The sequence below is a fragment of the Momordica charantia genome (genome assembly GCF_013281855.1).
Source record: "Momordica charantia cultivar OHB3-1 chromosome 3 unlocalized genomic scaffold, Mcharantia_2.0 BLBB01000003.1, whole genome shotgun sequence".
Classification (NCBI taxonomy): Eukaryota; Viridiplantae; Streptophyta; class Magnoliopsida; order Cucurbitales; family Cucurbitaceae; genus Momordica; species Momordica charantia.
In genome coordinates this window covers 18,178,039-18,201,446 of record NW_028275161.1, presented here as the reverse complement: position 1 = coordinate 18,201,446, position 23,408 = coordinate 18,178,039, and the positions used below count along the sequence as shown (strand labels likewise).

At 33.8% G+C, this 23,408-nt stretch overlaps 2 protein-coding genes across 3 annotated transcripts; both read right to left on the bottom strand.

The window, feature by feature from the left end:
- Positions 1-409: 409 nt before the first annotated feature.
- On the bottom strand, positions 410-4,275 carry LOC111010845 (kxDL motif protein). Of its 2 annotated transcripts, none has more exons than XM_088122109.1 (3): positions 3,786-3,926; positions 1,179-3,092; positions 410-1,093 (listed from the first exon to the last, which is right to left on the bottom strand). In XM_088122109.1, the coding sequence occupies exons 2-3, from the start codon at positions 1,470-1,472 to the stop codon at positions 641-643; spliced, it is 747 nt and encodes a 248-aa protein (XP_087978235.1). In that variant the 5' UTR covers positions 1,473-3,092; positions 3,786-3,926; the 3' UTR covers positions 410-640. The 2 variants fall into 2 exon arrangements, with proteins under 2 accessions (XP_087978235.1, XP_087978236.1); XM_088122110.1 differs by lacking the exon at positions 410-1,093 and adding an exon at positions 4,115-4,275 and having other exon boundaries at positions 2,775-3,139; positions 3,786-3,938.
- Positions 4,276-5,351: 1,076 nt separating this feature from the next.
- On the bottom strand, positions 5,352-13,451 carry LOC111010757 (homeobox-leucine zipper protein HOX32). Its single transcript, XM_022284290.2, has 19 exons — positions 12,778-13,451; positions 12,455-12,689; positions 10,539-10,698; positions 9,926-10,038; positions 9,731-9,821; positions 9,520-9,615; positions 9,067-9,180; positions 8,913-8,996; positions 8,474-8,626; positions 8,312-8,386; positions 8,109-8,215; positions 7,551-7,737; positions 7,253-7,441; positions 7,098-7,181; positions 6,875-7,009; positions 6,338-6,663; positions 6,032-6,143; positions 5,769-5,918; positions 5,352-5,642 (listed from the first exon to the last, which is right to left on the bottom strand). The coding sequence occupies exons 2-19, from the start codon at positions 12,664-12,666 to the stop codon at positions 5,496-5,498; spliced, it is 2,535 nt and encodes an 844-aa protein (XP_022139982.1). The 5' UTR covers positions 12,667-12,689; positions 12,778-13,451; the 3' UTR covers positions 5,352-5,495.
- Between the last annotated feature and the right edge of the window lie 9,957 nt (positions 13,452-23,408).

The following is a 23,408-nucleotide window of genomic DNA, read 5'->3' as shown; positions in this document are numbered from 1 at the left end:
CACAGTCAAATCTTTTCCTAATAATAATATTAACATTAATTTCTTATAGAAATCTAAATTTGAGCTAATAAAAATACACCACCTCGGGTATGAAAAAAATTATTTTTCATAGTAATATTACAGTTCACATTTTTGGATACCCAAAAAACAGAAAAAACCTAAACCCTATTTTAACAATTTCATTTATAATTTTCTATTTTTAAAAATTATGTTCATCTCCTTCATATTTCTTTAATATATTTTCAAAAATTCATTTAAAATTTTAGTCAAATTTTTAAAAGCGAAACAAGTTTTTGAATTTTTTTTTGGGTAAATAAATTATAAAGATATTGATAACAAGAGAATAATACCCAAGAGTGGAAGTAACAATTGTAAACTTAATTTTCAAAAATAGAAATTAAAAACAAAATGGTCATCAACCGCCCTAACAATTCCATTCTCTTACCAAACAATATTTTGGCATTTGTTAATACAAAATTAAATGTCTTTTCTATTTTCTGGGTCTTTTGTCTTTTAAATTCTAATTAACCTAATTCGTATTTCAATTTTGCTAATTTTCTAACCTATTTCCCAAAAGAGTCTCCCGAAAGGTCGTAACAAGCGCAAAACCTAGAGGGCAAAATGGTAAAACAGAAAAGAACTACGAGCGAGGCCGAGGACATCTCTCCGGCGTACTCTGATTGGCTGCCCTCGCTTCCTGCAACTGTTCGTACATCGCGTCCTTGTCGTCGCCGCCGCCGCCGCCGCCGTTGGCGGCTGAGTCAGAGATACAGCGACGGACTCCTTGTCCTCCGTACACGTTCAGAGCCATAGGAACGCCACCATTAATGCTCCCGCTGCTGGTCAGATTCCGAGACGAGGAGCAAGCAGAAGCACTGCCACCGAGGCCGGAGACGTAGAACGGAGTCGCCGGCTGAATGGCACTGTCGTTGATTACCATGGCGTAGTCTCTCACAGAAACAGGGAGGCGCCAGGGGGAGGCCGGAGTGGAGCTCTCCCCGCCGCCGCCGGCAGCGTCACCGACCACCACGCTACTCGTCGGCGTCGGAGTGGAGCTCCTCACACTTCCACAAACTGAACATCTGTTCAGAATCTAAGATGAAAGAACAGAAACCAAATGAAATTATATAAAAAAGAACTGAAGCATTTCAAAACAAAAGAAGGAATTATATGGATACCGATGAAGCGGCGGACCGGTAGGTGGTGCCGTCGGGGTGGACGATCCAGCCGGCCTCCTTGGCGAGCTCACGGAGGACTTCATTGATATCAGCTCTTGGGGAGAGGCGGTAGCCGCCGTGCTTTCTAAGGCCATGGAAGATATTAGTGGTGATGGCTCGTCTTTGCCGTTCTCTCATCTTTGTCTTCTCTTTCTCAGTCTCACTTCTCACTCCTCCGCCGCCGACAGAACCCGACCCGACTCTTTTTCCGGCCGACCCACCTCCACAAACTTCAACTTCAACTCCTTCCTTCATCTCTCTCTCTCTGTTCTAAAGATGTGATTTTGGGAATTTGGTTTGATTTTGTACTTGAAAGGAAGAGAGGGAAGTATCAGGGTGTGGTGATGGGGATCGGACGGTTGAGGAGAGGAGAAGGGAGAGGGAAATGTACGGTGGTGATTGAGGGGAAAAGTAGGTGATTTTCCATATTTCGTAGTTTTGTTGTGTTCTTTTTCTGCATGACAGAGAAGGTCGTGAGAATCGTAGTTTGCTCACAATGAATTTGCATGTGGAAGAGAGGGTGGGAGTCACGTGCCAGGAGGAAGGATTTTTTGGTTACTTGTCAGCTAGTCAAACAAAACCACCCTTTTGGTCTCAGTTACCAGCACAAGTATTTCAAAAGTTTCCTTAGCTACTTTCATCCCTTTCTAACTTTGTTATACATCTATTTAATCTTGTCCTTATGACCTTAGAACGAAATCTATTCTATTTGATCGTTAACAGAATGTTGATGTAGCATGTCTAATAGATAAATTTACGAAAAAAAATACCTGAAGACATGTCGCATCAACATTTTTTTATAATGATATCAGTGATAATCTAAATTCCATAAGCATAACACTAAATAGACACTTAAAAGACCACGTCCCGATCTCTTGAAACTCCCATTTTGGCATGACTGAATTCCATAAGTGAAAAAAACACTCATATTACTACTAGGGCTAATCTCTAAAGCAGTGTCTCACTGTTTCATATGCGCATTTTCCTCTGCAATGTCACCTATCTTTCCGTGTATTGATTTGATTATTTAGCAAAATACTACGTGTTAGAAGCTAGAAAACTTGGAGCATCTACAATCACAGTATTCCTTTCCAACTCACTACTGACTTACACCTATTTCACTCATTTCTTAAAACCTATTTGACCTGCATAAATATCACCCAGAGGCCAGAAGTGACTAATCCTAGCTGGACATTAAAAAAATCCCTCTCATCTAATTGGGTGTCATGTGAAGATGCAGGATATTTGGCAGTAAGAAAAGTGGTTATCAACCTCATGTTCATTTTCAGAATCTCCATTTAGATTCCCAGTTGTCATATGCGTCGAATTGTCAACTATAAAATGACTGGTCTCTAATGACGAAAAAAGGTAATGGCATTAAAAGAATGGCTAGCTACCAAAAGGATATGAAAACTAATTATTATAGCAACCACAAGTGATAGAAGAGTAGCTGTCCTAGATTAGGTTTCTGATTTCATAATAAGAATATGTATGCTGGTAAAATATAGGGGCAATAGAAGCTAGAATGAATTAAGATAGCAAATGAGAAACTGAGCGGAGGGCAAATGTGCTTTTATCTATATTTCATCAGGACTTCTCATAATGATACTACTCTGTGTACATCAATTTACTTGGAACACCAGTATTGAGGTAAAATGTGAAGGTAACAACACAATATAAACAAATTTGTCCAAATTAGACTTCGTACCTAGTTAATAATGACAACATGATTGAAACAACTCTGGAAAATGATGTATCTACGTTTTTTGATTCCCATTGTGGTATCAGGTACGATAACTTGGAGTCATACTTTCTGTCGTTACTGAGGCATTTCAAGGTCTGGTCTCCTGTCAAGAGCTTCACTCGTTGACTCATCTGGAAATGCATCAGGGTAAGTAGCCAAAATTCTTGATTTCATGCTCCTGACAGTAAAAGAAAATGGATAAACTAAAAAAAGAACTAAAGGATAAAGCAATATATACTCAGTTGATAGGTTTTGTCAACAGAAGCATATATAAAATGTTAAATGATGAAATCAGATCAATAAAATATATCAGTTATGACTTCCAGGTGAGATAAAATTTCAAAAGTTCCTCGCAGTGAAATAAAGTGCAAGCAAAGAGCAGAGAGAATGTAAGGAATCCTCTTTTTGACTCGGACGCTCCCGGTGGCCGACCAGTAGGTCTTTTGGGCATTCGGATATGGACTGCAGTACAGTATAACTATATTTTCTTAGGACAGACCATCTTAGATACAAGAGCATTCCATCAGAGATGAAATTCTAAGCAACCCCCTTCGGAACCAATGCCTTCAAGAAGGGTTTCTGGACACCAAAAAGACAGAGATCCTTGCAAGATGGAAGAAAGTACCATACTTGCGCAGTTGAATAATTGTCTCCACGAATGCCCCCTTTTTCCCTTTTTCCCTTTTCTTTCGGGTTCTAGATGAAAGATACCATACATTTCAACGAAAAAAACTTATATTTTGACATGGTAGCACAGTAGCATCACTCATGTATCACACAAGTTGGAATAGAACAGCTTGAACTGAAAGAGTTGATCAACATACCTAATTTTCTGAAATATGTAATCAAGGTCAGATTTCATAGACTTTAAAAGACGAGTATTTCTAGATAGATCTCCAGACACCTCAGCAAAGCAATGCTCCGAAAACTCGTTAAAATGAGAGAGGACTGCGTTGCTATCCTGCAATCTCCCCAATCTGCAATAAACGACTCAAACAAATGATTCATAGTAATCACAACACTTGAACATTCTTCAAATTATCAAAAGAAATACCAAATACTTCGACGATCAAGTCGGTTAAGAGGCTCAATTTGGATCATAATCCGTCAAATTTGTCCTCAAATACGCAACGCAGAGAGAAAGAGAGCTTACATGAGGTGCTGCAAATGGTTGAGAGAACTCAAATCATCAGTGCTCATCAAAGTTTTGAACTCACGAGAGAGCTCCTCCGAGGCTGCTCTTATCGACTCCTCCTCCGCCCGCTGCTCCATCGTCTTCCACCGATCTCAACTGTGATGCCATCGGTTCCGGAGATTGTGCTATCAATTGGACCGCGTTAGGCTTGAGTTTGGGCCCAAAAAAATTTGGGCTTTGAACTACTCAATCTCGTCCAATCCGATATTCTGGCCCATAGTTCAATAACAACAGGGCCACTCCCATTTCATTCGGCCTAATTTATATATTCTTATGAAAATTACATATATATATTTTACATCTCTTAGGAATGTGGGAATAGTATGCCCTAACGGTCCAATAATTATTTTTAAAAAATTAAAATTGTTTTTTTTTTCAAAATCAAACTATTAATATGTGTTTTATTAATTGAGCTAAGCTATTTGAGCATAGTCAAACGATTAATATTTGAGATGATAATATGTGTCTTACTATTGAGCTAAGCTCAGATTGACACGTGCAAATATTGTTATTAAATTTCTAGGCACATCTAAATTGATGGAATTGATTTTTTCCCCTCCTATAAAATTGAGAATAGTTAGTCCGGTGGATGGTAGATTATTTTGGTTGATAATGATTTTTTAGTAGAGATTCGAACATATAAAAAGTTACTTATATCATCTCCAAGTTATTTTTTTTACCCCATTAGAAAATTGTGAATGAGATAAGATAACGAAAACATGAGAAATGATTTATCTACAACTAGAAAGTATAACAACGTTTATGGAAAGTAACATTTACATATAACGGTCATCTCTTTTAGATCTGATTTTAGTTTGTCAAATTTTACCAATTTGTTGTTAAGGCCTCTACATTTATGACTCTAATTTAACCCTTTTTACCTAATTAACGTTCATATTTGATAATTGCTATTAGAAAGCTAACTTATTAAGTTCCATAATAAAATAGTGGTTTCAAAACTGCTTAGAGATTGAAAAAAAATTCAGAAATTTTAGGGACACGATAAAAAATAAAACAAATTCCAATTTTTATTATTTTTTTTATACAAAAACAAATTCCAAGATTAAACCATATTTTAACCATACTTTAATTAGACTATTTAGAGCCACTGATGAAATGAGCTAATTCTAGTTTAAAAGCATCAAATTGAGGCCATGAAAAGTGTAAACAAAATAAGCATACCAACAAACAAGCATTTGACCAAAACAAAACCACAATGCATATGAAAGTTTATCTTCAGATCCTGCAAATTACATTCACATCTACTGTTCTTTTCGTCTCGATGGATAACTATATAACTTAGTAGATAAATAACCCGATCTAACCGCATTTTACCTGGTCACATAAAAGACCAGTTTACAAACATGAAAGCTAGACAATGATGAACATCATCATCATTCAAAACTTTCCAAGCAATTGCCTGTTCATATGACACCGGCCTGCCCATGCTCGAGACGCATATCCCAGCTGGAAGATATATGAATCCCTGCATAATGTTTCAACACCATTAGATTTATGTACTTAGAGTCTCACAAACCGGTCGACCGATAGCATTTGCAACGTTAAAATGAAGTCACCAGCATGCGAAGTTTGATAGAAACTAGAAATCAACCTGTTGCATTATCTTGGAGAACTCGGAGCACAGTATTTTCCGACCAGCATCGTCAAGGATCTTGTCGAGCATGATATCTTGAAGAGCGACGAGGGTAGTTTCAAGCATGTCGAGTCCAGCTTGGTTTGCAAATGTGAACACGGGAGATGCCTGCAAAGTTCATGTGTCGGTTATAGAACCAAGCAAAATCGTGTCAATCATAGCGAGGCAGAGAGTAGTTTTTTAAGTCGTGAATCAGAAGAGATGAAGATATTTCGTATTACATTAGTTTTGACAGAGCAGCATAAAATTGTATCTGAATGGTGCCAAAGCTGCTTCAAGATAGCATCATCAGACTGGGACTCAACTTGAAAGAGCTCTGCCCCTGTGTGGATCCTGAAATTCAACATATGTGAGAAGGGGAACTGAAGAAGGAAAATACAGGAGCTGGGAGACTAAGGGCACGAAACTTAAAGAGATATTGCGCACGGTTTAGTCGATTCTTTGCTTAATTTCTTGGACATTTACAATGTACAACAAACTGATACATTTAGACCACAAATGTAAATAGTTAAGACAGGAAGCCACACCTGTAGCTCCGGCAGATCCACTGGGCCAAGGTAAGAGCCTCCGGGGAGCCGGGAAGGCTTTTTGGACCAATTTGGGAGCCAAGCTGCGAGGGGGAGATAGCCATGGCAACCCTTTGAACTGATCCCACCACGGTTCGCACGTATTGTCTTGCCATAGCAGCCACGCTATCCCGCATGTGGTTCTCAAAAGTGAATTGGAATGCAATTGTCAAGACTGACCTGAGGTTATAATTTGTAACGTCAGTTTCACTGCCTGGACGGGCAGTGCCAGGTCGGACTTCTAGAGTAGACGCCAAATCCAACGTACGAGTTGCAGCAGGTGCATCCTATGGCAGTCAAAAATGAAGTTGAACACCCAAAACAAAGATTGTTGAAGAAGATGAAAGGTAACATATAAGAAAGAAACATTAGTGCAAAAAGTAATTTCTTTTGGTTTGAAGTTATAAAGTAGCCTTTAAAGGTATAGTTCACTATTTATCCCATACGAATTGTGAATTATTCGTCGAAATCATAGTATATTAAAGGAAAGTCACAAACTGTTTTGGATTCCAATGGTATGACACGAAAACCAGATGGTAGCAAGGGAGCATCATCAGCAAACGATTCATCTATAGGTGCAAATACAAGCTGAGCACATGAACCAACTGCATTTTCATCAATCCCACTACACAACTGCCAAAGAAGGGTTTGATCAAAGATTGTCAATGGGCAGCAAAGACGTCATGAAAGAGAACTCCTAAGTAGATGATGTTAAACTAACCTGCAATAAGTACATATCTCGTCCAGCCAAAGCAGCTTCTTCAGGGAACATAGCATGGCCCTCTAACCGAACCACCTCCAAGAACTACACAAAAATGACATGGTAAAGAAAATATAAGGAACAAAGGTTTCTGATAAAACAAAAGGTGTTATTACCTCCTCATTCTCAACGGTATGGGCGAGTGGCAAGATGACCTGGCCACTCGAGAAGCCACCGGGTCTTGCACAGGGAACGGCATATGCACTGGCTTTAAGACATGTGGCAGAGTACGCATCAACTCCATAATCAGCCCATTCTGAACGGTGCTCCCGCAAGAAACGAACAAGTAAAGCAGGGGGGACATTCTGAACCACATGATCAGTTGAAAGGTCCATATTCATGATCAAATAATGAACAAGATAAGGGTGGGACAAAAATGATTAGATGGGAATTTTAAAGGAGGTGATAGAGTACCTGCAGCAACATTGATGCCTTGGCACACAACACACCTCCGAAAGTAGGATACAATGACGTGTTGTATTGCAAACCGAGGAATTTGTTTGGAGATGAATTAATAACGACTGTTACATCCTCTACTCCATCGCTATCCATAAGTGACCAACCATCATCCACAAATCCATTTACTGCATCATTGAAACCCCTAAAATCCATTTCCATAAAGTATAAGTGACTTGAGAAACTAATGTATCTAAGACATGAAAATGTGCATTGTTAAAAAATAATTGGTATCTCAAGAAAAGAAACACCAACAACTACTAACAAAAATCTCAAAATATATATATATATATATATATATATTTCAGATTGTGGGACATATATTTTTTATAATGGGCTATGGGGCCACATTCCTTGTATTATGCTCATTCCCCTCTAACTAATCTTGAAGAAGCTTCATCCACCTTAAGATTAGATTCGGGAGACAACAAGGATTTTAAATTATTGAAAGGTTTGAATCCAGAATGGCTGGAGGTATCTCCAAACATCTAAGTCCTTACTCCAACACCAAATTACCTGCAAAGCCTTTGACTGAAGGTCCTTAAAACAGCTGGTTGGCGACCCCCGCCTAATTGAATTTCTCCACTCGCCTCTTGAGAAATTTGGCGTACATAGCGTAAGGCCTGTTGAATAAATTTTAGCTCAATATTTGTGAACGTATATGACACAAAGAAAGGATGAACTAACCAAAAAAAAAAAAAAAAGAAAAAAAAACTTACAGCAACAGTCATTCTCTGAGCTAGAATCTTTGTTGATTCATAAAGTGGCCTCAGAACTTCAGGAACACTCCAAGCCTGGCAGTGAAAAAGACTTTTTAAGATACAGAGGGATATAGAATGATTGATTATTGATTTGACAATGTGAGAAAACAGCATACTCACATCTAAATCAACATGATCAACAATGTGAATAAGGGAACCACCCTCACACGCTCGAATAAGATACCCGCTTGGAAGCATTTCGGCTCTTACGAAACTGGATGGAGGAGGTCCTGAAGGGCCACCTGTAGACGACGTCAATGATCTCTCACATATCTGTAGTCATATTATAAAAAACAAATCACTATTGATATATTAATATTAGGTTTTAAGTACGATTGCCCATTTGATAACCATTTTATTTTTTATTTTCTGTTATTAAAAATCAAACTAATAAACATTGCTTCCACCTATATGTTTGTTTGTTTTATTATCTACTTTTTTTTCTTTTTCTTTTTTTTTTTACTTAAAAACTGAAAAAAGGTAGTTTTTAAAATCTCAATTTTGCTTTTGAAATTTGGCAAAGAATTAAAAAATGTTTATAAGAAAGTGAACAACATACCACAAGGCTGCCATCTTCCAAGCTTGTAGTGTATCGGAGAGTCCAAAAGTCACGTGCTGCTGCTAAAGTTGTAGGTGCATATGTCTGGTTTGGAAAGCATGAAGGTTATATAAGATAACAAAAACTGATCTTAAAACAAAATGACAGAGCATACCTGCATATATAAGAGTTCTATAGTCCCCCCATTTCCTGTAGAGATTACACTTAATATGTCGACACAACGACAGTCACGAAACCATGAAAGACGATCTTTAAGAATTTCGGCCACCTACAATAAATGTGATAGGAATGCTATTAGGATAGAAGTAGAAATATTATTAGGGTATTAAGGTTATATTAGTAATTAGTTAAGAAAGTTGTTAGAGGGAGTGAGATGAAATGAAGGTAAATAATTGTTTAGTGTGGTTTAGGCTTGAGTAAGAATACTCAAGAGTGGGGAGGGACCAAGTATCTTGAATTACTTGGGAGCTATGGTAGTTCTTCTATCTTTCATATTTCAATATTATTCTAGTTGTTTGGGTTGTATCAAAATTTACATTATTGGCATACATGCAAATACGCTTAGAAAAGAATACAAAATAGATGTCCATAGTATGATCCAAAGTACCTTTGTAGGCTCAAGACTCACTAAACCACAGGCTCGTGCCGCTACCCCATTGCAGTTGCGGGAAACAGCAACAATCCCAATAGAATCCGGACCAGGCTTCATAAGAAGATATAAAGAAATCATTACTTTTGAACAGATATAGACGAATACCGCTGAAGCACTCCCTAGAACATCCAACCATGTATCAGTCATGAATGATTCTGAGACGTACCTTCATCCCAATCATTTGGACCCAGTCGACAGCAGTTCCTGTTGCCTTGGAGAGGAACTCTGCCAAGGTCTCCTCAGCTATCGCAAGAAGACTATCGACAGAGGCAACAGGCATAAAAATCGGTGAGACCGAGTAAAAATCTATACTCCAAATAAAAGAAGTCATAACAAAATGATTTTTAGGAGGTGAACATACCCAGCTGGGTTATTAGCATCCTTTTGGGTATGCTTAGTTGGGTTTTGCTGTTGATGGTGTTGACCACTCATGACCACGGACTCACAGCTATTGTCCGTGGTTGTTCCAGATGCCTGACAAATAAATGCCACACGATTCATGGAAACTCATAAAATCAAGAATCAGTAGGACATTTGCACTGTGATTTTAGATAAAATTTCCTCAAGGAGAGGAAACCAAATCGAGCAGAGTACTGGAGCAGATATTGAACTTTTGAAATTCTCTTAGAGGACCAACCAATAAGGATATGGTCCGATTGGTAATCAAACCAAGATCATGAAAAATTCAATTTTAAGAGTTGAAGAAGCAAACAAGTTCATATGGAAACATGATAAAATATGGAGAAATGGAGCAGTTTAAATGAGATTAACATGATAAAGTATGGAAGTTTGTCAACCAGGATACCGTTGGAAATTTCTTAAATGAATTTTGTCATCCCGATCCAGACAATAAAATTCAACTCAATTCTGTACTGTTCAAGTTTTGTTCCTCTACCCAATTGAGTTCTGTTGAGTGAATTCCATTAAATTTTAAATGGTTCGAAACAGAAATGAAGAAGCTTAAAGGAACTCACAGTATGCAGTTGCTGTTTCATGTATCCGTTGTCGTAGACCAAGCGAGAGACCTGCTTCTGCAGACGGTCATTCTCTTCCATCAACAACTTGTTCATTGCAGTCAGCTTCCTATTTACTGTTTGAAGACGAGAGGCTTCCTTCCGTTGCTTTTCACGACATCTAACATAATAAACATTGATTTATACAGAAAAAAAGATACATATATCAGACTTTAGATGCTCATTGTCTCATTTTCAGTATAATATATAATAATTCTAGTCTGGCAGATATCTTGCTTTTTTGTTTGGGAATATAAAAAGGGAGGAAATGATTCCTTCTTGCTTAGTCAAATTGGTGACAAATATAAATAAATAAGTAGGATGAAGCTTCATTCAAATTCAACAATTGGAGACGAGATGCTGAGACAGTATCTAAAGATCATTATTTGTAATAGACAAATGTGTAAATATTTCCCCCGCGAAGAGGGTAGAAGTAATCATGGTTATAAAACTTTGAAACAGGGTTACATTCTGAAGGAGCAGGTTTTTATAACGCCAAATAAAAGCAGGCTCGTTTTGTAACTGGAACAAAGGCCAAAGCAGAATAATTCAAGTTCCAGCAGACAAAAACTGCGAACGATAATAGTAGACAACCAAATGCTGCAGCTTTCAACTAAATTTATGAACTTCTTTTTCTTCTTTGCCATAGATTCGAAAAGATTTGAAATCTTAAAAGGCTCTTTAAAGTTCAAACCAACTAAACTTTGTTAATTAATAAGGGATTGAATAACCACAACACTGAAAATGATACTTCAACCAGCTTAGAAAAAATTGCTGAACCTAAAGATGGAAGACAAAGTCTCATTTGCCACTTGGGTAAATGTCTACAAGTGCAAACAAAATGAAGTTTTCCGAGGCATATGACCAAAGAAAATCCATTATATTCTTCCCACCAAATGGAAAATTTAACCCTCAAGGAAATGGAAAAAAATAAAGTCATAACTCATAAGTAGAAAGTCAATAATAGCAAATTTCAAAAAGTTTAACTAGTATCAAAACCATCAGCGTACGAGATGATAAAGAAAATCCATTGAAAAATTTCCATGTCAAGAAAGTTCATCAAGGCTTGATAAAGTCAGATTATCTTTCAACCAGATACAACACTGTGGGAAAATACTTGACATTCTTCCAAACCACACAAATATATCGTAGCTAAACTTGTCTAAGAAAAACATTTTCCTCCTTGTCAAAAAAAAGAAAAACATTTTCCTCAAACCCCCAAAACAGAAGCGGCAAATAGCAGAGCATATGGTGGGGAGCTGAAGTGCACTACAAGATTTCCCAAAACAGAATGCAAGAAAAGTAAATCATACGAAGTCAAAAATGAAAGAGACAAAATAATTAGAAAACAAAGCTTCTCTGCACGCCTACAATAGAAAGCGTCCATGCCAAGTATTTTTTAACAGAGAAACTGAAAGCAATTTTTTAAAAAGAAATCAGATGACAAGCAAACTAGAAAAAGAAAAGGTATATGAAATTTGAAAAAGACAGCTTTTATTTTAATAATCAATAAATATATCCTTTTCCTAAATATAGAGAATCAAAAGGATACCTACTAAAGCAGATACATTTCTTGTATACAATCGACAAGATCTAAAAAGTTAGATATAAACTGAAAGAGGGTGATAACATCTCGACAAGAATGTACACAATTAGCCCTGCAAAGCTAAACCCAGATACCAATTATTTTTATCTTGAAGGTAAAAGCGATTCAGTCCCAAATTTTAAAGGAAAACGGAGGACAAATATGTTAAGAGAACAGAGAGAACAAGAATGGTAGAAAAATCCTTCCAGTTCTTCAACTTTCACTTCCTTGACCAGAAATTCCAAGACAAAGAACTGGAAGAAGAAAAATTCCATTTCCAAATTTCTTATACCTACGATTCTGGAACCAAACTTTGATCTGCTTCGGCTCAATATTAGAGAGGATGGGACACTCCCGAATGAGCTGCTGCCTCCTCAACGAACTGGGCTTTGGGCATTCTGCGTATACCCTCTCCAAGGCGTCCACTTGCTCAGGCGTGTATCTCACATACTTACTCGTATCCATCTGCTTATTCAAGGAATCTCTATGAATGGCAAGAGCCATAAATTCCTCTTTCCCCCTTCAGCCTAAAAACCCAAACTCTGAATTAAGCAAAGGAAAAACAAAAGCAAGGGCGACCCAGAGAGTAATTTCAAGTGATATTCAACTAAAAACCTTGTTTGCTTTCACTGTGTCTTCTGATCTCGCGGTTTTAGCAAAAGGGTTGAGTGGGTTCTTCTTGTTCTTCGTCTTTGTTGAATTGGTGGTGGAGCTTGTTGTTTCTGTTATCAGGCAGGCTCTCCCCGAGAGAGCCTCCTCTCTCCATCAGATAGTTGAGTGAGTGAGTGGTCTCTCTGTGCTGCTGCTGCTCAAAGGACCCAAAAGAAATGGAGAGGAGAATTAGGATTTTGAGAGGCCTGAAGTCTTAATCGCAGACGCCAATCTCGAGGATTTCTAAGAAAGGGGGAGAGAAAAAGGGGGAAAATCAAATCAACCCACGGAAAAAAGGTTGAGGAAGAGGAAAGAGATGGAGAGGGGGAGGGGGGGAATTTGTGTTTTTGTGTGTTGTGGGCTTGTACGTGACAGAGAAAAGTAACAGAAAAAACAAACAGCTAATGGCAAACGAAAGGCCAGGTGGGCGATGCCCCAATTCAACTCTTTTCCCCCCCTTTTTTTCCTTTTTCTTTTGGGTTTCAGAAGAGAGAAAAGGAGGAAAAAAAAAGAGGGAAGCTTTCCCCAACTGTGATGTGAAAATTCAGAAAGAAAACAGAAAATGAAGCTAAAGGGAAAGGGAAAGGAAAGGAAAGAGAAAAAAGAATGGAGGGAGTAAATGGGAGCAGGCTCAGGCTCAACACAAGTGTGGCTGATAAATGATAAAATCTGTTTTTATAATTTTTTGAAAAAAGTTGCAGAGGAAGGATTTGCCTGCTTATCTTCTGTCTCTCTTGCTAAAAAGATACCGTGCTGTACAGCTTGTTTCAGCGCCACATTTATCTCTCTCTCTCCCCTACTAGAGGTGGAGCAAAATATTCACAAGATTGAATTTTTATTTTCCAAACTTTGTGTCTGTAATCTTTATAGTTTTACTAACACGAATATAGCTTACTGTTGAAACTCTTTGACAACGTAAAATTTAAAAAAAAAAAAAATTTGTACTCCCTCTCTAATTAATATGCTTTTCTTTTATTCACTTTATTTGTTCATATTCTAGTGTCCTACACTAAATGTAGTAGAACCACGTAAACGTCCAGGGATGGGTATCTTTTTACTTCCTCTAACAAATACTCAAGTTTCAAATTCAATTTTGGAAGTTTGGAAAACTATAAACATTGGTGTATGCCATTTTTTAAATCTAAGATAAGTCTAAGGACAGGTAATTGCACCCTTCCTTCCTCCTTGACTTTATCCCATCCATTTCTGTCGATTAGTTTCTCTCTTGAATAATATTTAGATGCTTGTCAATAAATAAATAAGTATTGTTCTACTTATCATCATTAAAAATTTGACGAATATTTATTATATTTTCTCTCAAAAATATATACCGAATTTAACGCACCTAAATATTATTCTTCTCACGTCTCTTTCTCTCTCGTTGGATAGTGTTTAAGAGCGATATGGGAGTATGGATGATGCATGCATAATATTGATGAAGGATGGATGGAATATAATATAAAATAAAAATATATAATATAGTGTATGAGAAGCGTGAAGACATGGAAATGGGACAAGGCAATCATTTGCTTCTTTTAAGGTAGTGCTTCATTCATTTCGCAGCCACAACACCATTACTCTCTTCCCTCTTCTTACTTTTTTTTTTCTTTTTCCTTTTTTCATTATTTTCTTTCTTTTACTATTTCCACCCCAAAAAAAGCACACAACTTTCATCCAAAATTTTAAACCCCATCTGTTTTGCTTCATTTGTTACATGTATTTTCTTCTCTCCTCATTTTCGCTTTAATTTTATTATATCAATGAATAAAGATGTACTTTTTTTTTTTAGCAAAAATGAGAAAGTATGAGTGAGATATATTTTCTTTAAACAAAATGAGAAAAGAAATATGTTTGAGGTTGATTTTAGTAAATTTAAATATTTGAAAATGGATTTTTTCAAGCATATAACTCAGTTCGAGAATATGAATGGATGTGGTTAAAAATAGCCATGTCACGTGGAGAACAATGGAAATTCAAAAGACCAGGTCTTTCCCGAATATTTGGAAGTAGTGGTTGTCCTTCGGACTCAGCCATGAACTGTCACTAGGGAACATTCTCGCTCGACTTCGACCTTTTGTGGCTGACAGACTGACTTATATGTGGCTTTTTTTTTATAAGAATAACCAGTGGTTGGAAAGTTCTATCGGATTCTTACTCTATCATTAGATCGAGAGTCTCATTCTGACATAAGGTACTCAATCTAATCTCGAAAAAAGAAAAAAAACGGGCGAAAGAATTCAACTAATAAACCCACTGATCTAAAAGAGAAGGGTCATAGTATGCATTGATACTCTTAAATTAAAATTATAATTTATATTGAAAACTAAATAGCTCCAATTATCCAATGAGTTTGGACACAAATGGAAAACGAAGTTTATTGTTTACTCCTAAACTATGTATTTTACTGCCTTAAAGTTCAAATTTAAACATACATTGATCTTTTTATTTTGATCAAGATATTACAAAGCTAACATTAATTAAAATGTAATATGTTGCAGCAATTTATTTTCAAACTTACAAAAATAAGATTCAAGAATTAGAAATATATAAAAAATATTTTATTTTATTAAATTTGTAAATGAATAAAAATTCAATATATATATATATATTGTTATATATATTTGTTGATGCAAAAATCTGTCCAAATATCCTAGAGCGACCTGCACTAGGCCCTAGTGAGCTGTGTTGAGAGGACGAGCTGATTCAAAGTGAGCTAGAAGAGAAGACATGCAAAAACAGGTAAAACACTTCGATGTTCAAGTTAGTTTAGAGTACGAGTTGGCCAGGTCAACATCAGATAGATTCTTATACCTGATTGGCTGGAATGTGGGTATATTTATAGTGGACAAATTGGTAATTTCATGTCCGATCAGTCTAGTTCACTATTCCGAGGTTAGGTGAGGCCTGCTAGGGGTTATACTAATGATTGGACTAATTGCAGTGTCGTAGCTTGCTCTTGTTGCCTGAGGATCTCGTGCCGACCTGTTAGTTTGGGATGTGTCTTTTCCTGGTGAGACAGCTCGACCTTCTGCATAGTTGACATCACACCTTCCCAATATAAATAAAAATAAATAAATATATATATATATAATTTTTTTTAGTAACAATTTAATTCTATAGTCCTTGTACTTTCAAATAGGTAACAATTATTAATCCCTATAGATTAAATTTGTAACAATTTAGTCCCTAGTGTAAAAAAATCTTATCAAAATTATGTACCGATTTTTATCATATAATAATTAGTCTTTGTAATTTCTCAATACATTTGATCTCTCATCGGTTTAGCAATGTACTTATATAAGAAATTTAGCAAAAATTTTCATGGACTAAATTGTCACAAACTTCAAACTACAGAGACTATAAATCATAACAAAAATTAAACTACAGAGACTCTATTATTATTACCTATTTGGAATTACATGTACTAAATCGTTACAAATTAACACCAAAAGTATTTCTTTAACCAATTTTTTTAAAATGAGATTCACAAGTTTTCCTTTCAATGTCACAAATTAAATTTAATTGTAAAGTTACTATTTAAATTAACGTTCAAATTTTCTTCCTAAAAAATAAATTATCATTATTATTTTAATGAAGTTAGTGTCTCTTACCATTTTTATTTTAGCACGCAATTTGATAAAATTTGTTCACGTTTGAAAGTAAATTAATGTTTATGGATTTGTTTGTCTTGTTGTCTCTCTTTTTTTTTTATGTAAATAAATAAACAAGTTCCGTTGTATAACAATTAACAATGGATTAGGGCTTATATCTTACTTTCAAGTTTGGTAGCATCATATTAATGCAATTATGAGTGATTTTTTTTTTCTAACTCCATGATTTATTTTGTTACATTTTCTTCATATATAACTGTCGTCAAAAGCTTTGTATTATTTTTGAAAAAGAAAAACTTGAATGTAAGGAGTTGCAATGACTTGTAGTACTTACGAATTAAAAATGTTATTATAATGCAATTTTTAAGAGTTCAATTTTATTAGTTAATAATATTATAGGGATGAAAATTCTATCTAAACGAAATTTTATAAAGATAAATAAAAATCAGGAGCGAGTGAAGAATCAAGGATAAAGAGTGCATAACAACTCTCTCTTAATTGATCGAGACGAGATCAGGTTAAGTTCTCAATTATTTGTAAGTAAGATAGACGAAGAGATAATTTCTTATCCACTATAATAATAATTTTTTTTACACCCTACACATAAAATGAATAAAATAATAACTTATTTAGAAATGTGATGTGTTCAAGAGAAGAGAAGCTTAAAATTTACATTTTTATGACATTTACGTGAATAAAAACAAATATATATATCTTTAAATTTGAATTTAGTTGGTGTGATAAGAAACAAAGTAAGTCGAGAATTTTAACATTAACAATATGGTAAACTAAAAGCATTAAAATTAAAATTTTGACCGTGTTTTATATGACACTCGTTTTACTTGTGATTATGTGTATAAATTAGCTTAATTATTAAGAACATTTTATGGGTTTTTAAATCTATATTCAAAACATAGATTTAATAATCATATAATTGACCCCAAAACCTCAAATAGAAAATAAACCAATTGTAAATTCAATTTTAGAGGCAGTTAACTTCCAACATTACATTGGCTTTTAATCATTATATTAGGTAAACATATATACATGTAGGTGATGGGTAAAAAATTAGTTAGGGATATAGAGTTGTTAATTTGTGTACTAAGGAAATAACACTAAAATTTACCTCTCTTTCGCTCTCTTCTCCAATAATATGAATAGATAATTACACATAATTCCCATTAAGAAGAATCTTCAAACACTTCTATCTCCAAATTAATTAACCACCATTATTCATAAAACCTAGCTAACATATATAGGCTAATAATATGGTATAGAGAATGAAAATCATCATATTTCTCAAAATCTATGTCGTGTGGCTTAAGTCGGTAGATTCCTATAATTAGAATTCGTTACCTGGACTAAGTAACATTGTGACTAGTGAAAGACTCGAACACAACACAATCTCATGGTAGGTGATGCCACAAGGCCTCATATCTTTGCCACTGCGGCATCAGGAGACAACTACTTCTATATCAGTCAAAACAAAAAATCTCGATAACACTCCCTTCTCACACATCGATAATTACAAATCTAACCTTACCATCTAACATAATTTTTGGTAGAGAGGTCATAATTTGAATTATGTAATGTCAACCATATTAACATAAAGTCTGCTACTTTTTGGCTTATTGCAATTAGAAGAGATGAATAAAGACTTCTCTCTCTCTTTCTCAAATGCTAGTTTTTGGACAAAATGGAGCTTTTTGAGTTGATGAATAATATCTCTACATGAAGCAAACATGTGCAGACTCATTATGAAAAGAACAGTAAACGTATCCAAATTAAATCTTGTAATGAGAGCTAATTAAGTTGTAAACCACATTTATTACTTATTAATAACACAAATGTTGTTCATTAGGATTTCAGGTCAACTTATTTCTATTCTCTATTGCTCTAGAGCTAAATTCATATAATAACATACTTTTTTTTTTTTGCTTGATTTTCTTAAAAGAAAGTTATTTATCACATTAATAAAAATGATTTTACTTTATAACCCTGGTCCCAAAATTCACTTTAAACGCGTACATCCAATTTCATAAAAAATTAACCTCTAAAGTCGAATAAATCACATGTAACATAAATTTAAACATTATCAAACATAGTTTAAATTATTTTAGAATACAAGACTGTTGGGTTTGTAAATAGTGCAAACAAAGTCCCACATTGGTTAGAGAAAGGGGTGATCCATGGTATATAAGGGAGGACATTTATCTCCATTGGTGTGAGGCATTTTGGATGAAAATAGAATTACATGACTCCAACACCCACGGCTTCAAGAATCATAAAACAATATTTTTTATTTATGTTTTGGAACAAATTGGTAATGAAATTACTAGAAACAAGGAACTTGTTTTTGTTGTTTCCGAAATTTCTATACAATTCCAAAAATGTTTATAAGAAAATGAAAACCAAGAAACATAAATAGTTCAAAAAAAAAAACTTCAAATTTCTTAATAAAATTGGAAACAAGAAACCAAAAATGGGAACTTTATTAAAAGAGCCCTAAAAAATACCATAGGGAGAGAGTACTAGGTATTAATATTCATGGGATTCCATTTCAAAACCAATTGACATGTTCCCTCAAGATCGTGGTTCTTTTGGTTCATTGATCTTGGTCGAATCTCATTTTTGGACCGATTGCTCGTTTAAGCGTTTCTTAAGCTCTGATATCATATTAATATTCATGGGTTGAGTAGCTCATATATATTATAAACCTAGAGTTCATTCTTTTATCAACGTGGGAGATCCTCGGGCACTAAACAATTATATGGATATATATTTTAAAAGGTTGACATTTCAATTCAATCCAATATTAGATTAGAAAACACCCCCTTTAGACAATAGATTCACTTCTATCTCTCTCTCTCTCAATATTTATATATTTAGAATTATGAATTAACTAATATGGATTTTATGATGGAGAATATTAAAACAAAAGTCAATGGTTACATCACCACAGGCTCAATTTTAGTGTTTTCTTGTCTCCTGGTTTATGTTGTACAAGTTAGAGAGAGAGAGGGCCACCAATGAAATAAGGCATGTTTCCCAAAACCAACTTGCAAAATAATTAACATAATAATATTAATAGTGGAAGTCTCTTTCCAAAAACCCTACTGTGGGAGAGGGACCCCATTTTTGTCATGCACCAAAAGTTAACCCTCACAAAACCCTAAATCTTTGATCATTCAATACACTACCATTACAACAACTTTTTCTTTCCTTTGCTTCCATTTCACATCTCTCTCTCTATATATGCATGCTTTTGGCTAATATTCATATATACTTAAAGTCTACTCCTTAATCATAGCATGGTATAAAACATATATTATATGATTATCATATAGTGTGTTTTATTAGTTATTAATTTTGCAGCAAAGATATATATATATATATATATATCAAGATATCTTCAAATGTTTCCTCTAATGTATCCAATTTCCATCTTTACACCTAACTAGAGAGAGTGAGAAAGATTCATATGGCTACCAAAAGTTCTTTTAAATCACAATTTGGCATGCCATGATTCATAATTTATAAAAAAATTCCAACATTAAATTCCATTTTATTACTAGTTGGACGACGCCTCCATTAATTATAGTATAATATATATAAGGGCGCTTATTGTGTACTATATATTAAAGGATTTGGGGTTCTTTATTATGTATCTTAATATAGTATCATATGGCTTCGATTTCCATAGATTTTGCAGTACTTATATCCATGAAAGATCTTATTGATTAGCATATAAGAAACAAATGAATGCATGGTAGATACCAATATATATAATTTGCCCTTTTCTCTCCCTTTTCTTTAATAGATGGATTTAGAATAAGTATTTTGATTGGTTTTCAATAATACCTTAAAGGTTTGAAGAGGATTTAAGATATTTTATTTTAGTCTCCAATTTTTTGAATTAAAAAAAAACCTATTTTAACCGTTGTCGTTATATCCTATACCAATTTAATATAAAATCTCAAAAAAAAAAAAGTTATGGATTACATGATTTATGAAAAATTAATGATAAAAACTAAAATGATTTATTTTTCTAAAATTTAGAGACTAAAAAAATGTAAAAATTTATGGACCAAATTATATCGGAACAAATTTTGAAATGGTGTTGCATGATAAGATTTAGTTTAATATATATATATATATATTTTAAAGCATCACACCCTTCACTCAAGAAAACGTACGGAAATGAGGTTAGATCAAAGCACCCCAGTTAAGAAAAATGGTGGGAATGTCGTAAATACAAAAGAAAAAAAAAGTAGATTTGAATGACTGAGACGAAGAAGCAATTGTTCTATATACATCGGAGAAAAGATAATTGTTCTCTCTCCAACCCAATTAGAGAAATAACAAATAAATAAATAATAGATGTTATAATATGATCTTGTCTTTAATCAAAAGTTAGTTATAAAACTACGGATTATTTTAAACATAAATGGTGTCACAACTTGGAGCAATTTATTGATTAAATTTTGGACGAAATGATATAAAGTGAAATATGATAAGATTTGAGTGGCCCCAATTTTGTATCCTCTGCCTTCAATTTGAAATGCTTTCCATACCTCATTCATTCATAGATTTAATTGGTATAAACTTAAACGTTAAATTAAGCTTCGTTGATAATTTTCCTTTATAGAAACTAAATTCATTTATTATACTCATTTCTTTGTCTTATTAAAAGTATATTTTTAAAAATAGTTTTTCAAAATTTAAACTAAATGATCTTATGTTTGATGGCAATCTAGTGCATCTTTTAGACATATATATATAATATATTGTATATAACCAAACTTTAAAATCTAGAAAAACATAGTCTTCAAGGTTTTTTTTTTTTTTTGGCATTTGTAATTTTAACATTTCAATGGTGTTATTATTATTATTTTACTTTGTAAACTAAATAAAGGCATGACATCAAAAACAAAAGCAAAAACAAAACCATTATTGAACCTGAATAATCTTTGTTATTTTTAAAACTTTAGTACAGATTTTACAAATTAGACAACAGAGAAAAAGAAATTGTTATTAAACAAACTTCAAATATATATAAAGAGGATTTTTAAGGGCTCGTTTGGTAACGTTCCTGTTTCTTATTTCTAGTTTCTAATCTTCTTAACAAATATAAACATTTTGCAACTAAGTAGGGGCTCGTTTGATAACGTTCCCCTTTTTTGTTTCTCGTTTCTATTTTTCTTAAGAAATCTAAGTATTTTATAACTAACTTTGTTTCTTGATTCTCTTTTTTTTTTTTTAACATTCCCACAATTATATAAAAATTTTAGAAAGAACCAAAACAAGTTTCTCCATTCTTGTTCTCATTTTCAATTTGTTCCAAAACATAAATGAAAATATTGTTTTATCATACATGAATTCTTAGAGGTTGGAACTATGCATTACATTTTTCTTTATTAAAAATAAAGAAACAGAAACAAGAAACTGGAACATTACCAAACGGGTCCTAGGTTTCTTATTTCTCCTTTTTTTTTGGAACATTCTCCAAATTGTATACAAAGTTCGGCAAAATTGTATAGAAACAAGTTTCTTTGTTTCTTGTTCTCATTTCCAATTTTGTTCCAAAACATAAATAAAAACATTTTGTTTTTACAGGAAAACGTAAAATTAAAAAATGTTACTAAATAGAATATAGCGAAATATTTTATTATGGACAATTCAACGAGTATTAACGAAGGGTATAAATTTGTACGTGCTATATTTTTTATGAGTTGAAATCGTAGGGTAGGTACTTACAAAAAAACCTTTGGAATAATAATAGGTATCTTTTCCACTAAACTACATTTACATGGACAATTTCTACGTCCTATGATATGCACATGCATGGATTTTTCTAAAAATTCTCAATAGAAAACAAATATTATTATTTTCACATAAAAAATAGGATATACACATACATAGATATAGCAAAAATATACACTCATCGAAGTTTAGGAAAATTTACCAATATTTGGATAGACATCTTCATAAATTTCAATTATTGCAATTTTTTTAATTTGATTATGACATTTCTATCCTAAAACAAGAAAATATGCAAAAAAATAAATAAATAAAAAAAGTGTGTGAACAAATGCCCTTAAAGTAAATGGATGTAACAAGGAACTGTCTATTTCTTCATGATATTCAACACTTTGCCATCTTCAAACATACACATTTCAATTCATTCAACCAAAATTCTTTGCATCCTAGTCAAAGACTTTGATGATATTTAATATCTTCTTTTTTTCTTGTCTTCATATACTTATATATAACTCTCTTGATCCAACTCTAATCATTGTGAATTTTTAATTTCAAGATATTTATGTTTATATTATGAGAGGAAGAGATTAGAATGGACTCGTTTGATCTTATAGCTAAGCTTTACTTGTATTTGAATTTTGTAGGGAAATAACAAATGTGATGATAATATATAGCGTCTGAAAATCACAAAATGAAAACAAAAAGGCACATACATAAATCAAGCATAAAATTGTGAATAGATACCGACCATTGTTTTCATTAAATTCTAATTAAGTCATAGTAAAATATACCAAGACAATTTGAAATTTTTTTATCCCACATTGATAAAAGAGAGGGGACCTACCGGTTTATAATAGACATGAGCTAATTATTGGTTTTGAGATGGAACCCATGAATATTAATATAGTATCAGAGTCCAAAATGTTCAAACGAGCCTCTGGTTTAACGTGTATAAGTAATTTTCAATTTAGTACTTGGAACTAAATAATTTTATTCAATAAGATTAAAGATATATTTTTAAACTTATATTCCAAAAGTTCAAAACGAATGGAATTTAAAAAAAAAAAAATAGCTATAATTTTAAGGGCAAAAAAAACTCATTTTGGCCTAACCAAAATTGCCCCTCCATAGAAATTTAGCAAAAGTGAAACCCCAAATAGGGAATTGGGTAGAGTTGAATAATTTGTTAAATGTGAATTTTTGAATCTAAAAATGATGAGGCCA